This window comes from Gasterosteus aculeatus, chromosome 20 (assembly GCF_964276395.1).
Source record: "Gasterosteus aculeatus chromosome 20, fGasAcu3.hap1.1, whole genome shotgun sequence".
NCBI classification, from domain to species: Eukaryota; Metazoa; Chordata; class Actinopteri; order Perciformes; family Gasterosteidae; genus Gasterosteus; species Gasterosteus aculeatus.
In genome coordinates this window covers 4870270-4886434 of record NC_135707.1, presented here as the reverse complement: position 1 = coordinate 4886434, position 16165 = coordinate 4870270, and the positions used below count along the sequence as shown (strand labels likewise).

The window sequence follows — 16165 nt, the reverse complement described above, 5'->3', positions numbered from 1 at the left end:
TTTTCTCACTTTTTTTTGATAATGCAGATCTCAGATGCTTCATAATGAAACTTTTGTGGAGTCCCAAAACCACAACAATTAAACTTTTCTGAGAAGTATTTGTACATCAGCTTACAATAAGGGCCCCGGTCCTTCTGTGTCTTCTCCCACAATCTGAAGGGTTTTTCATTCGCTGTTTTGTCTCTGCTTCTTTCACACACAGTCACACACACTGATTCTATTTTCAATGGGATGTGTAAATTAAGTGTAAATGTAAATGGATCAGTGTGTTACTTGTGCTAAACCCGGCTGGAGAAACACAATCACATTGTAAGTAAACATCTGCATTACCTGTGGGCTCCTGCACACCTGCTAGAGCACAGCAGTTAGCCTGCGTGCAGATGCAAACTGTCAATCACTTACACACACACACACACACACACTCACATACATGTTGCACGCGCACAAACAAAGGAAAGACAAATGAGCACAGAAATGTGGCAAATGCTAAAAGAACACACGCATGACACAAATTCAAAATGTGCATTTAAACCACACACACACACGCGGTTTAGGCTCACACATACAGCAACGCGTCAACACATGTGTACGAGCTGCTCACACATGTTTCACACACACATAATCAAATCCATCAGACCGAGTGAGAGAGAAATACTTGTTCATGCATTGAGCTATTTCTTCTGATTTGTTGGTGTACGACAGACAAATAGATATGTCCCTCATTAGCAGTTATATATTCTACATTGAGAACATTATTTTAACGTACCTCTCTCTGGAATGTCATCAAACGTCAGACTTTTATCAAGGGAAAACATGGGCGACTTCTGCACTCTGCACGTAGCAGTCAGTAAAGTTACAGCTGCAAATCAATGGAAATAGCTCAAATGCATTTAGACACTGTGAGGGCGAAAATAAAAGCCCGTTTTTCTCTATTTCCGTTATCTGTCACTGTCCTCCGTGCCTCGCTGATTCTGCTTCAGGCGGTGTTCTTAAAAGATCTCCAAAAAAAATAAAATATTCTGCTTTGCGTGTATTTTTTTAAATACAAATTTGCATTCCTAAAGCGTGCAGTTTTTTTTTTTGTTGCAGGGGTGTCAGGCCCGCAGTCGGGTTCTTAAATGTGACAGAGGTTCCACGCTCGCGCATGTGTGTGTGTGTGTGTGTGTGACGGTCGCAGTTAAACTAAGTTGCAACAGTAAGTAAAACAGCAAAGGCGTGGATGAAATGAAACTGAGTATGTTTCAATAACGACGCATTAAAAATGTAAGTCACAATTATTTTTATTCCGCGCTAAAGAAACCGTGCATCTGCACCGCCACCTTTCCCTCTTAATCGTTCAAAACGGAATTATTCTTGAAAACGTCCGTTTTATTCGGGCTAAACGGTGCGCGCGGAGTGTGCGATGTACAGCGCGCGCGCGCGACCGGGATGCACGCGCATGTCCCGCTCAGGTGTGCGCGGGGGGGGGGGGGGGGGCTTAAAACAACAGACTTTTGACTCTTCGCCATCACCCCTCCAGCTCCTTCTTCTCCTTCTCCTTCTTCTTGACATGCAAACATGTGGCGTGTAAATATGAAAATAAATGAGTGCGAGAGCTCTCCTGGCACTGACCCCCTCCCTCACTCCCCCCCCCCCCCTCTCTCTCTCTCTCCCTCGGTGTCCCCGGAGAGCAGCGCGTCGGAGAGGAGCGGCTGTATAAAAAAAAGAAGAAGAAGAAGAAGAAGAAGCAAAAGAAAAAAAGCAAAGTGGGGCAATGAGACAAGCTGCGCCACAGCTGGCAAATCATCGATTCGCGCATCAGAAACGGGGAGGGGCGGTTCGTTTACCTGCCGCCCCCTCCTCTCCGCCCGGCTCACATGCCGCCGCGCTCTCCTCTCCGACGCGCTACTTCACCTCCGCCGCCCGCAGCGCACGGTTGCTCGCATTTACTGCGCTCCATCCGCCGTGTGCGCATCTCTCTCTCCCTCTCTCTCTCTCTCGCTCTTTCACACTCTCTCACCCTCCCTCCTCTTCCTCCGCCCCCCTCCTCCCCCCCAAACTTCAACCTCAGCTCGTGCGGTTTCTACGAGACGACTCTCTCTCTCTCTCTCCCGCTCGCTCGCGCGCTCTCTCTTTCTGTTCCTCCCCTTCCTCACCCAAACTCTTCATCCACGGGACTTTTGACTTTTATATTTTTTAAAAAGGCCCCAAAAACTGTGTTTCCTCCCACAGAGCAGTTGTCTATTTTTTTCCCTTCTTTTTGGGGGGGATCTGTCGTCGCGGAGCGGAGTCAAGAGGTCGCTCAACTTTTGATGGAAAACAAGAGGTCGGCCGACTGCTGACTTTAAAGGTACGAGCCGTCTCTTCTCTCTCACCTTGTAGGTGACCCGGCAGCGGAAAACAGACCGCATCTCGTCGGAATTAGACAAACAAAATGAAAGCAATTTGCAGAGCTGTCTTCCGAAATCACTTAAAACCCACGCGGACCAAAAGTGGCTGCTAGGATTTAATATTTATACACCGGCTATGAATGCCGTGCTTAATGGTAAATACAAACGCACGCATCTAGAACTTTCTTTTTTGCCATCTAATTTTAAACGTGCAGAAACAGGCCGGACGGAGCAAAGCACTCGTGATTTTCGCGGGGTTAAGTACATCCATCTCCACTAATTCGTTTAACAACTTATCCCGCGCGCACCGGGGGGGCGATACGTGACGCTGCCCGCGCCGGACTGTTATTTATCCCTCCGATTATTCTGGCATCTTGTTAGTTAGGACATTTAAAAAAAATAAATCTTTATTTATATATATATATATTTTTTAACTCATTAGAATTAAGTGTGTGTTGAAAGCTGAACTGCCCATCTTCTTTTACTACTTTTTAATTAGGCAATTACATCATTTATTCACGTGTCAGGCTGCTTCAACACTTTTACTGCGTCAGCAGGAAGGACTTTGTGGAACTCTTTTAAAAAAACAAAGCGTTACCGTAAAAAAAGGACATAATAATAGAGTTTAAAGACAGGGCAACAGGGAAGCAAAGAGTTAAAGAATGTATTTATTTTCTCTCTGCTTGACTTGGTGTGAGGCAGTCAGATGGACGTGATGATACACAGTAGGCACAGTAATACCGGCTGGTCTATCTTGTGGCTTTTGTCACAGTGCTGATAAAGTAATTTCAGGTACAACTAGACGTGTGCGTGTGTGTGAGAGATAGAGAGCAGTTATGAGAATATCTGTTGCCATCTAAAAACTGCGTGGGCACTGATGTTCTGTGGTTTGCAGGTTTCTAAAGGCTTCACTTTCTGCTCCTTTAGAAAATAGCTGACATTTCACCCACCAGCATGGCCAGTAACTCTGGATTTATATATATATATTTTTTTTTTTGTGTACACACACATTTATGTATATACCAGAGTTTGTATTGTAGATTTTGCATCTTTTTGGAAGATTGTCTTTGCAAATGTTGCCTCGGTGCTTTTATAAAAAAAGGACAGGAAAATCCCAAATACAATCCGAAGCATTAAATCAAACACTCGATCATAATCATGCGGTGTCATCTGGTTGTGCTGCTCGCGTTCCATCTCGGGGTCAATCGTGGCACCTCAGCATTGATGGAGGGGAGGGGGGTTAAATGAAAGCAGGTAACGGCCCAATGAGCCCCGCGTCTTCTCCTGTTAATCCCCGGAGGTCGGCGGCGGTCCGACGACCTGTGGCCAATCGGCTCAGCGCCTCTGACAGCGAGGACACACGGCCCCTTTTTCTGTCTCCGTCTCACTTCTTGCAAAAGTCCTCAGACGAAGACCAGAGCGTCAACGGAACTTCTCGGTTTTACTCCCCGGCTCTGAGTCCTCATTAGAATTTTTTTTTAAATCACTAATAATAATAATACAAATTGGCAAAAAAAACTGTCTCTTTCACCGATCCGCTGTCAGCATGTTTGCCACAAATGTCTCCATGTAAACTTCGTAGGATCGGCCTGGATGGCAGGTCACACTCACACATCCAGCAGAAAAGCCTCTGAAAAACATCTGTCGTACCTTATTGGTGTGTAATTAATCCCTTTGAATGTTGTGTTCACGCTTCTTACAACAACCATCAGGCATCTCGGAAAAAACCCTCTACGTCGCTTCTTCTAACTTACAGGTTTGACCCTGTTGCACTCATGATTTCCCCCCCCTCATCTGCCCCCCCACACCTGAGGGACTTGGTTTGGTTTTCACTACAACTGATCGAAACCAGCGCTCGCTGCATTCACTGTGGTGCTGTAGGAGCAGGATGTCTGCTCGCGAGGGGTCACAGACACCAAGGGATCTCTCACTTTCAAATCCCTTAGCGGAGGTGGGTGGGTGGGGGGGGGCACTGTACTACGTGGTGTGACCTGTGACCCCCTCCTGGGGATCAGTTGAGTACCACACGGCCGCTGCGTTAAATCCAGGTTGTCGTACAAACTAAATTTGCCCCCGTGACAACCCCCCCCCACCCGAGAGTCCAATTAGAGGGCTGCGGGGCTGAGAGGGCTGCGGTTTGTTTTGGCTGCACGGGGGCCACTGCGACGTGATACGTGGACCGCTCCGTCACTTCCATTTAAATCCAAATGAAAATAAACAGAATTGTCGCATTTTGTTGTTTGCCGACAGGAGAAAGAAAAAGCTTTTTTTTTTCGTTGTTTGTTTGTATGTTTTGAATTCCTCGCAGCAAAAGATGCAGGTTATTAAAAAGATGGAAAAAGCTGGCTGCTGTGTGCCGGGAGTTTAGAGCAGGGCTGCGCCTCACTTTGCCGAGACTGATACCTCGGCTAACACCATTAATCGTCTTTCTTTACCACCTCGATAATTATCTCTGTAGCGAAATAACAGCTCAGCAAACAGTGAAATTATACCTGTGGCAGGGAGCAGAGTAAATACCTGTTTAGCTGCCAGCAAATGTATTTATTAGACTGTCGCCAGTAAATAAGAGGCCTGTCTGGTTTTTTTTTTAATGTGTGGCTCTTCGGGGATTCCGCCCACCTCTCCTCTGGATGCAACCGCTGTGTTGGGACTGCTAATAGAGGAGAGCGATAACAGCGATTCCCAGCCTTTCTTTGCCTTTTTTTTTTTTTTTGGTGTTTTGTTTTGTTTTTTCGGGTGACATGTCGCAACTGGTTAGTAAAAAAAAAAAGAAAAAAAAAGAGATGTTAATGAGAACTGCTGCATTCCAGGGCGAGGACATTTTCTCCTGCAGTTACAGACGTACCACCCTGGGTGAGATTTGGGAGTTACAGCTCATTTGGTCATTACGGAAAGTTCTTTATAAAATTTAAAGAGAGGGTGGAGGAGGAGCGGGAGGGAGGGGGGGTAATGTTGTCCCGGCATGTTTAACTGCATTTATCCCGGCATAACGCTTTACACTTGATCCAGATTCCTTGGCTTAGTGATAAAAGCGTCACATTGTTTAAGGGTCCTGACAATCAGCCCGCTCGGCCTAGAAAGGGCTGGCGTGTCCTTCCCCGGGAGATAAAAAAAAAAGAAAAAGACACAAGTCCGTCATGTTGGTTTTGTCACGCTTTTTCTTTTTTTAACAAAATGACGCCCCCCCCCTTATGTTCAAGCCCCCCGTCTCGTTATTTAGCCTGCTTCATGCTACCCGGGCAGATATAATTCAAGCGAGCAACATATATCTAAGTTTTAAGTTTTCACGATATCACATTATTACACGTCTCATCTCATGTTTGTGGAAAATAAATTCATTGTTGTGTTCCGATGCTTGTCTTCATCCAATCTGTGAAGGTTTTCTCAATCCTTTGTTCGGCGGGAAGACAAAAAGAGAGCGATTTAGAGGAAAGCGCATCCCGCTAAGATCAGGTTGTTAATACCCACCCACGTACTCCAATGAAACAATTTCAACAGATACTGTATTCTCTGTCTGAGTCTCTCTCACACACACGCACACACACGCACACACACACACTCGCCTTATCAACTGTTTTGTTCGTCAGAGGATGGATGATGCATCCTTTGACAAGGGATTAAATATGCAAAGGAAAATATGTAGATAAAGAACCGCATCCTTATGTCTGCACCTCGCATTCAATACTTCTGCCTAAGCCTCCATATTAAGGCCTCCCCCCCCAGCATGCTCACATCCCATCACTCCTTTCGTCTAAGCTTCTCGCACACTGGGGCGAGTAACACCGTCACCTGCCTCCGTCTCTTTTTAACACCCTCCCAGAACTCCCCACAGGGCCGAGGCCGCCGTGCCCTTCACCTTTCTCGCCTCCTGCGCCACAGATGCCCCTGCAGCATCTCCCTCCCTCTCTCACACACACACACACACACACACACACGCACACACACAACGCCACTGTTTTCCAACTTATTTGTTGCATTCCACGAGGCAGAAATTAGGGGTTTAATTATTTGAGTCATGTGATGACACACGAGTCCAGCGACATAAAAGTGAATTATCTTTAAAAACCTGCTTCTGTTGCCCGTCCGTTGTTCTGCCCCTGATTGGTTTTATAATTTGATAAAAGGCAGCGAGGGTGCGAGGCGTTGGGCGAGGGACGCACTTCTGAAGCTTCGCTCCCCTGAGAACAACACAGACCGAACCCTGAACACCGAGCCGGCTCCGCGTCGACCCGCTGCGGAGGCCTCGCCGACGTGGCCGCGCGCCTGCGTGGGAGTCGCATCGCGCTCGGGCCGAACACTGCCGGGCGGTGGGTGGGGGGGGGGCGTCGAGAGTGGGGAGATGTGAGAGGGGAGAAAAATTAAATCACTCTTTTTTTAAAAAAAAAAAAGGCCTCTTTCCTTCGGAGGCCTTTCCGCCAGCAGACCACGCCGCTTCTATTTCTGTCGACTTCATGTGATTATAAAACAATTAAACACTTAGGAGTCAACGCTCAGTTCATTACAGCCCCCCCCACACCCGCCCCTCACCAGGCGGGAGGGGCGCGGACATATGAGAAATGCAGAAATCGCCTCACTCTGCGGGTGATGTGTGAGGGTTTGATCGGGAGGACGCGGCGGTGGTGGAATATGTGTGCTTACCTCGTAACGACTGGTTGAGCAAACCGGCCCCCGGCCCCCACGGCCCCTGAACTCCACGCAGAGGCGATGCTTTTTGTGCAACAGTTGCGCCGGGAGATCGGTCGCCTTAAAAGAAAAGCGAGCGATTGCATTTCTGAGAAGACAAGAGAGCGAAGTGAGACTTCAGGGGGCGAGAGGGTGACACGCTGCGGTTGAAGAAATCACGTGATTTGATTGCTTCTCCTTTTGTGTGCCGGTTGAAATCTGGAGCCTGTAACACATTTGGAAACTTATTTCACCACATAGTGACCTACAAAGTGCCAACGGGGCGACGGGCAGAAGCCTCGCTGCAGTCATAAAGGGCAAGGGAAAAAAAAATACTAAAATACTTTCGCGTCAACTCTTTTGCTTCTGTTTAGACAACAGACGGATTCCGTCTCCTCCCGCTGGTTGGGGCGCGCGTCTGCTTTACACGTCCTCCCGCTCGTGTCACCGGCCGCGTCTCGCCGAGGTTCCTCCCGCGCACACCGGCGCGTTTCGACACGTTTCCAGACGCATTATTAAATCCCTTTGGAGCCTCTAATAATACTATTATGTTTACGTTGTCTTTGTGGGAGACACCCGCAGAAAGGAGCTCAAAGTGGAGCCGGTGACAGCTCTTTCACCCCCCCCCCCCCTCCCACCCCCCCCCGACTGTCTGCACAGACTAATTTGTATTAGTAATCCAAATAATCCTATTAATGCCCATTAGAAGCATCACAAGTGGCGAGCATGAAGACGTCACAACACCTACGCGATGGCGCCGGCTTCCGCCTGACTCACTCCACGAGGATCCATCTCCACGTCGAGCCCTCCCCCTGCCTCCCTCCCCCCCTCCACTCCCCCTTTTTGTGTGTTGATTATTGGTGTCCGTTTTTTAAAGAAAGACGCCGTTTAATTCCTCCCGAGACACAAACACGGCGTTCTGCGGAGCAGCGGGCCGGGCGCGATGGCTCCGATAAGCGTGTTATGGCGTAAACACACGGTACCTGTGGCAACACACGCGGCCGAGGTGAAATCCATCTGCGGTGCGACGCCACGACTCCTGACATCTAAACAGGGGGCGTCTTTTGTTGCGTTTTTTAACATCCAGCCTCTCATGTTCCTCGTTGTTTTTTCCTCATGTTTCCTGCACAGACGCAGCCAACAGGCACAAAACGCTGCCTGAACAATTGCTCCCTGTGTCTGTCTCTCCCGACACGAAGGTGCGCTTGTAAAATCCCACCTTGAACGGAGCTAAATCTGTATTCGGCGCGCGGTTACGCCGGCACACGGTTAGTGTTTATAAGCGGTGTGAAAAAAAAAGAGATAAATACAAACCCTTCTTTTCTGTGCGATACAAAACGCTATATGTTAATTGATAATCAGCAGTGTTGATTCAGTGGTGCATTCAGTGCAAATCTGTGCCCTTCTGGATGTCAGAGGGTTTTTCGCAGCCGCGCCGGTGCCAACCTATCTGGCAGCGCCGGCACCTGTTGGCGGTGCCAAGGCCTGGCAGGGGTTATCGATGCTCTCTGATGGAGCCCGGCAATCACAGTGGAAATGACTGCGGCTGCTTGCGTCACGCCAGATCGAAAAAAAAAAGGAGCATTTGCCGACAATGGCTTTGCTTTCGCCGTCGCTCCTGTTTCTGTTTTTTTGTCCCCCCCCCGAACGCTTCTAACTGCGGCCCGAGGAAGAAAAAGAAGCAGACGCGCGCACGCACACCGAAAAGCACCGTGTAGCTGCAACACGTCAGCATGCAGAAGGCTGCGCAGTCGACGACGGCGTGCAGGTGATGCGCAGGGATCTGCTGAGGAGGTGTGTGTGTGTGTGTGTGTGTGAGGGAGGAGGGGGGGGGGGGCTGCAGCCTCCCACTACGTAGCACAGTGAAGGAGAACAATCTATTGAATAATTCTCAATAAGGAATTCCTTCTAGAAGACGAACACGGCTAAAGCTGCACCGTCACGCCAACGTGACTCGTGACTTTTACTTTCACGCGTCGGGCGACTTTGTGGGAACGATTGTCACATTTTTCTGAAGCGGAATGATATCTGGTGTCGGAATGAATGCAGCAATTAGTCCCCCGTCGGGGCCCTTTTTATTCTTACACGTAGCATTTAACCACTGAAACCCGACAACGGTTCAGACAACAACTGATCGCTGAATCTGTGCAGCGGCCTCGGCTCGTGAATTCCAACCTGTCAGAGGCGGGCGGGTGGGGGGGAGGGGGGTCTTGCTCTTAGTCCATTTCCTGTTATATATATATATTTAAAACCAATTACATAAAGAACGTGGGTGTGGGACTCTTTTTTTTTCAAAAATGTAGCCGCCCCCTCAAAAACCTCACACCCCAAGGCGAACAAGGTGTCAATATTGCAAGACGTTGTTCCACCTCGGGTCTGAGAGTTTCACATTGTATGTTTCCGTTCAAGGCTTCGGGGGCGATTATATGAATACAGCTTTTTTTTCGGCGCAAGTGTTTTTTTTATTTACCTAAATGAGCAAACTTAAGACACCGAAGGAGTGGGCGGAGAGCCGGGTTTGGTGTCACAACTGCAGGGTTGAATGAGTTGAAGTGTGTGTAGCTGCGCCGCAACACGGGCGACGTGGTGATGCAGCGCGCCGCCGCGCCGTCCCCGACGGGCCCTTTGTTGTGTTACACTTGCAGCAGTGTTGTTGTTGTTTTTTTTAAAAGGAACTCCAGTGCCGAGCCGAGAGCGTCTTCTTTAAATCTCACCCATCTTCGATGGGTCGTCTCACAGTCACACACACACACACACACGCTGAGAAAAGGTGAGTTGGTAAGCAGCATCATGCAGCGTTTCACACGCGCCTGACCTTCAGGGCTCGACGAACCTCTGGCGCACACACTTCCTGTCGTCTGCTGGTTTCCTGTTTTTGTTCTAATGCAACCTGGACAGACGTGCCTCTCTACGCTCCCCTCTCAAAATGGAAAGGCGCAAACATATCGACACCTCGGCATCGGCGCATTTGTTGTTGCTTTTGTGCGTGTGTGTGTGTGTGTGTGTGTGTGTGTGTCCACCTGGTATCAGCCCGGCCAGTACTTATACAACCGCCTTAAGCGCAAACACCATGTCGGGTCCTTTATTGACAATATCAACAGAGATTACCCCTTGTGATATTTTTGCAGTTTGCTCGAGGGCGACAAGGCCCGGCAGCAGCGGAGGGTTCAGAGACTCCATCTCTGCAAACGCCGTTTTCTCTAAACTCCTTTTCCTTCCTTACCTCAGCGCGTCCCTCGCTCTCACCGCTCAGGGTTTTGTTGACACGACGGAGGTTGGATCGCCTCGTATTTGAGTAGAATCCAGTTTGGCGCAACGGAGGCGGGGTTTGTGAGATGGGCGATGTCGGCCATCTTTGCTTTTTATTGTTTTCAGACCAGAAAAAAGTGGTACACTAAACCTACGTTATAGGTAAACGAGGGGGAAATAACCCGCCTTTTGTAGAATGGTTATTTTTAGAGTTATATGTAGAACGCAATAAGTACATAGACAACTTGAGTGCAGCAGAGATGGACTTCTCCAACTTTAGTGTGCAGAATAAGAGAGACTTCCCACTTTAAGGCTCATACATTTTAAAGTGTGAATTATGATGTGGTCTTTGCAAGATAAAAATGTTCATGTTGCATTTATTGTATAATAATTAAGCCACGCACACACACACACACAGACACAGCCATAGCACTTTTTAAACTTTAAGATCTGTAATTTGTTGTGTTGATTCCAATTGACAAGTTGAGCAAAACAAACTGTAAATAGTTTAAAAAAAAGAATTTTAGGAGAGACGTCTCATTGCAAATGAAACATCTTATAAAAGTCACTGGAGTTTTTTCCTGTTTTGTAATACATGTAAAAGCTGTTCTGTAAATGAATCATGTATTCTGGGATTCATTTGAGTTCATCAGTCATTTAGTAATTTAATTGAATCTCAGAAATGACTTGAGGTCAAAAAGTTCAGCTTAACTTTAAAGTCACAAATAACTAATGTAAAATGTGTAGTCAAATAAAAACTACTTATTGAGCTAAAATATAATATATATATATATATATATATATATATATATATATATATATATATATATATATATAGGACGTCTGTCTTGCTGTGTGTGTGTGTGTGTGTGTGTGTGTGTGTGTGCGTGACAGAGGGCGAGCATCTGTGCGTTAGCCGGTAATAAATGCAGGACCGCCTCACTCTAATCAAGCTGATTAGAAATTCTTGCGCGCACCCGGAAACCGCGCCGCTGATCCTCCTCTCAGTGCGTGTTGTTGCGTTGTGTTTGTGTTTTTGTGAGTCGGTGTGTGCGGTTTCTCTCCCCGTCCACTTTCTCCACTCGTATTTGTCTCCGCTGGGACTTTCTTCCGAAAGATGCGGAACAGTCCTCCTGTTTCTTTTTAAAATTATTATTATTTCTTAGGGATTATTTCTTCCTCAGACACACACACACACCACCCGTCCGACACACTTATTTTTGTAATTTATTATTTTGTAATTTATTTTTCCTAACACCATCCAACCCGCTTCCCCTCCCCTCCTCCCCCCCTTTTTCCACGCCATTCGAAATGAGGAGAGAAAAAGGGGGAGAGCACAAGCGGCGGCAGCAGCGAGGAGAGGAGAGGAGAGGAGAGAGGGGGGAGTGATGAGTCAATACAACTAATAATTTAATGGGGACAGAGGGGGAGAGACGGGGCGAGAGTGTGAGAGAGAGAGAGAGTGGGGAGGGAGAGAGAGAGGGAGAGACAAGAGAGGGAGACAGAGAGAAAGAGGAGCTCCGTCCGGACGCCGATCCCCGACCGACAGGACACCTCCTCCCACTACTACCGCGGGGCAGCTTCCCGATGCCTCCACGGCGGCGCCTCATCGCTGACGCTCGACGCACGGAAAGTAAACGCGCACTTTTTACCCCCTCCCCTCCCTCTCCTCCCCCCTCTCTCGCTTTCATTTGCGCGACTGTCCGCACGTCGTCTCCACGTCGACCCCGCGCGCGCGCGACAGCGAGGTCCCACAGTGGGTTATTCGGGTTGTTAGTATCGCGCACCGGCGGTGGGCTCGAGCTCGGCCCCCCCCCCCCCCCCCCTCCCCTCCTCTCCTCCCCCTCCCCCGGAGCGTTGAGCTGTTTTGTGCGCGTCGGTTCGCGTCCCCCCGTCGCGTCGCTCGTTGATGGAGGCGGCGGCGGCGGCGGCACCAATGTTCGCCCATCGCGGTCCATCTCGAGCCGGTCGCCTCTCTCCCGCAGACCCGCGCCGCCTCTTTTAACGCGAGTATTTTCTAGACAGCCGTCCGCTGTCATGCACACGTAAAGGGGGAGAGAAAGAGGGGGAGACCCGCAGGGAGAGAGAACGGGAAGAGGGAGTTGTTTGGGCTTTTTTCTGTTCTTTTTGGGGTTGTTTTTTTTTACGCTGGCCAAACTTGGAGAAGACGTGTTTTCCGGCCGGTGTTTTATGCTCCCCGGTGCCCCAGTGCTGCGGTTCAGGTTGGTTTGGAAGATTTTTCACTTGACTTGCCCTCCTCCTCCCCTTTTAACCCCCCATTTAGGGGGAGAGGGGGGGGGCGAAGTGTCAACTTAAACTATTGCTCCTGTGTGTGTGTGTGTGTGTGTTTATTTTAAAATCCTGACGTGGATCCAGTATTATATAGTATAGTGGATTCCGTATTGCCCCTTTATTTGTGGGGAATTATTTGCCTCATTGCATGTTTTCAATAGAGGGGGGGTGCAGATTGTGATCTTTTGCTTGGGGTGGGGGAGAATGTGGGGGTGGGGGGAGTTGATTTTGCCCCTATTTTTTTCCACTCTTTGACATCAACATTCCAGCTCCTGTTGATCGGCGTGTGCAGAACCCGGGTCGGACTCGTCAGGAGATGAATAAATGAGCTGTGTGTCCGCGCTTTGAACCCCACCTGCTCCATCTTTCTCCTACAGCAGCTTTGTGGTTTCCCTAAAGCGGCCCACTGCCCCTCCGCCAATGCACAAACTCATTTTTTCCCCATGATCATCGCTCCGCATCTGGGAACATCTAAAAACAAAAGTTCTCACCTGTCAAGTCGGAGTGATTGTGTGTGTGTGTGTGTGTGTGTGTGTGTGTGTGTGTGTGTGTGCGTGTGTGTGTGTGCGTGTGTGTGTGCGCGCGTCACGGTGACTCGACCCCCGAATGACCTCTTTTTCTCTTTTTCCTCCCCGATCTGAGCGCGCGCCCCGTCAGCAGCAGACCCCCTTTTTCCTTGAGCTGCCCTGTATCCGTTCAAGTGGAATCATTCCGGTGCACCAAAAACCGGGTCTTGTTTGCCCACCCCCCCACCCCCTCCCTCTTGCGCGGGGAATCTCCAGTGGTACGGTCATACATAATACATGCTTAAAAAATGGGAGCATTACAAGCGGCACGAAAACGTCACCGCGGCCCGCTGACGCCGTGACTGAAGCGGATTGACAGTCGTCGCTGTAACGGGCCGGTTCTCAGATTTCAATTACTTAAAGCACTTATTTCTTTGGGGGGGGGCTCTATAAAAACGTCCCATCACGTCTGAGCTTGTCGGTGACACCGACACAAAGGATATTTGTGTGTGCTGATTCTTTTGTCTTTCCGCCGACCACTGAGTCCATCGCTGTGTGTCTCCCCCCTCCCCCCCCCTAGGTGAGAGTGAGCAGAGGCGCTGAGAATGATGGACCATCTCAGCGAGGCGTGCCTGGGCAAGGAGAACTCCGACCTGGTCAACAGCATGGCGGAGGCCAAGGCCCCGCCGGCCAAGCTGCCCCGGCTGGAGCAGAACGGCAGCCCCCTGGGCCGGGCCAGGCTGGGCAGCACGGGGGCCAAACTAGCCGGCGTCCCGTACAAACCCACCGGCCACCTGCTGAAGACCTGCCACAAGAGAGGTGAGAATGAAATGTGATGTTTTGCCGATCGTCCTCGCGTCTCACGTGACCGTCAGTTTGGGAGTTTTATCGCACCGTTTCTTGGACGGAGGAGTCAGCTCGAAGTCTTTGTCTGGGATTCTACTTCTGATGCAGAAGAAGAGCTTAGCGGATGAATGCATTGGTAGATCCACTCGCTGTTCCCTCCGCTTCTCAAATGTGCTTTTCCTTGTCTCATGTGACAGAAAGTGGAACCCTCTGGGGGCAAAACGGAGCAAAATTTCTTTTTTGCATTTTATAGACTATTGATTAATTGAGAAAAGATTGGCTGGTTAATTCGCAGCACTGAAATGTGTAACTATTTAGTGGGTACAGACTAATTATGAAACGGATATAGCTGAACTGACTCTGCGTGTGCGTGAATTCGAGAAGAATAAACCACGTAAATAGAGGAAAGCTATTTAAATGCAATCTAAATAGCCCCCCCCCCACCTCCCACACACACCACCTTCCACCCACCAACAAGCCCTGCACACTCTCTAAAACTCTTAAACCTTTTTACCACAATGTGTCTTTGGTTCTCTCAGCGAAAACACACACACACACACACACACACGCTCTCCCACTCATTTGCCCAGACAATAGCTGCTATAAGAGCACGGGGAGATTTGTTCCTGCGTCACCGCCCCGACATTTGTTTATTAAGGGGAAACTTTCGTCCCTCTTAAGAGCCGCACTTGTTTAAAGGCAGCCTTTACTTTGGGATTATGACATATCTTTTTAATGAAAACTGGTGTCGTCTGTTAAAAGAACGCTAAGCGATCCAAACTAATATGAAGCTTTTATTTTTTATGATTATGTTGTTGTTTGTTTCTTTCTTGGCGGGTTGGAAAATGAGTTTAAAAGCGACAGGTTTCGGTGTTGTAATAGCGCTTGGCAGCTCCTCTGTTTGTTTGTTTGGCTGCTCGGCGTTCCTTTGGGCGAGAGGGACTCGGGGAAACTCTTGGAATGTGGCTGCGTGAGCGTCCTCCGATGGGCCGTTTCTCTCCTTCGCTCCTTTAATCTGCGCGCCGCCCTCCAGCTGAGAGAGCTTCACTCTCCTGCCCCTCCCATCATCGCCCGCTTCCCTCGGCCTCCCGCGACGCCCCGATTCCCCCCCCGGGGGGGCCTCCTCGCCGCCCTCCCTCTCGCCCCGAGTTTCTTCCACGGGTGGAGCGAGGCCGAGGGCTCACAGCGGGCATTGTGTCGGAGCCCGAAACAATATTTACCGCTGCCCTCTCTGGGCTCCCTGCAAACAAAGCTGGTATTGATCCCCCAAATGAACCTACACAGCAGTCTTTATTGTTAGATCTTTATCTATTAAAATCAGGGGGAGGGGGGCGGGTGAGGCGGGTGGGGCGGGGGGAGAAAAGCAGCTCTTTCAGCACATTCCCTGGCATCTGTGGGCTTATTGATTGTTTTGCCAGGCCTGTGTGCATCTTGTGGAATGCCAGCGATCGGGAAAAATATTCGATGGTTTGGGTTGGCGAGGGCGATAAATGTGCACGTTCAGGTGAGCGGGGGGGCGGCACCTCGTGAGCAGCGCGGGATTCACGTCGGACAGCGAGCTGTGGACGCTGTGTAACGGCATTTCAGATTTTCAAACTGAGACTTTTGAAAAGGCCACGTGGTCCCAACGCCCTTAAACCTTCTTGCGTTGCGGGGGACGTTATTTTAAGATGAAACTGGTTTATCAGGTGATATTTGCGGAGCGTTCGGCAGTCTTTGGACAAGGATCGCTCATTCCACTCAACAGCAGAGCCACTGTTGACACAGACAAGTAGACCTCAGGGCGCAAAGGTGGAAAGGGATTCGAAGCAGTGCATCATGGGAAGATGGTTTTTGGTTGGCAGGCAGAAGGAGAATCTTTGATCCAAGAACAAGCAGGTAATTGTGGCAGAAGGAGACGTACGAGTGGAAGGATTTCTGTGGCCGCTGTTCACGCCGAGCTAAAAGGTCGACGCTCTCCGTCACGCATCGCCTATTAAACTCCACAAACCCCGTCAACGCAGCAGCGCCGAGATATTAAAACCTGCGAGAAGAAAAGACTGAAGGAACTGGGCAGGTTCCTGTGCAGCCCGGGAGTCTTGACTGCTCGGATGGGAAAGTCGTCCCATAAAAGACGAACAACGCCGCGGGTCCAAACCCATCCGCTGGTTCGTTTCCGTGCACTACTTCCACTCAGCAGCAATCTAATCACGCCACTCATAACCCCTCGGCGCGCAACCTCAAGTGTAACTCAATCGCACA

At 49.4% G+C, this 16165-nt stretch overlaps 1 protein-coding gene across 11 annotated transcripts in view; it reads left to right on the top strand.

Moving 5' to 3' along the window:
- The first annotated feature begins 1849 nt into the window (after positions 1-1849).
- Positions 1850-16165, top strand: part of satb1b (SATB homeobox 1b) — a 48851-nt gene continuing 34535 nt past the window's right edge. For 4 of the 11 annotated variants that reach the window (XM_078094605.1, XM_078094602.1, XM_078094600.1 and 1 more), the window contains exons 1-2: positions 1850-2329; positions 13659-13897. In XM_078094605.1, the coding sequence (XP_077950731.1) occupies positions 13684-13897 (214 nt within the window). In that variant the 5' untranslated portion in view covers positions 1850-2329; positions 13659-13683. Of the gene's footprint in view, positions 2330-11230; positions 11914-11973; positions 12503-13658; positions 13898-16165 lie in introns of those variants that run through there. The other 7 variants (XM_078094607.1, XM_078094604.1, XM_078094601.1 and 4 more) reach the window with 4 other exon arrangements.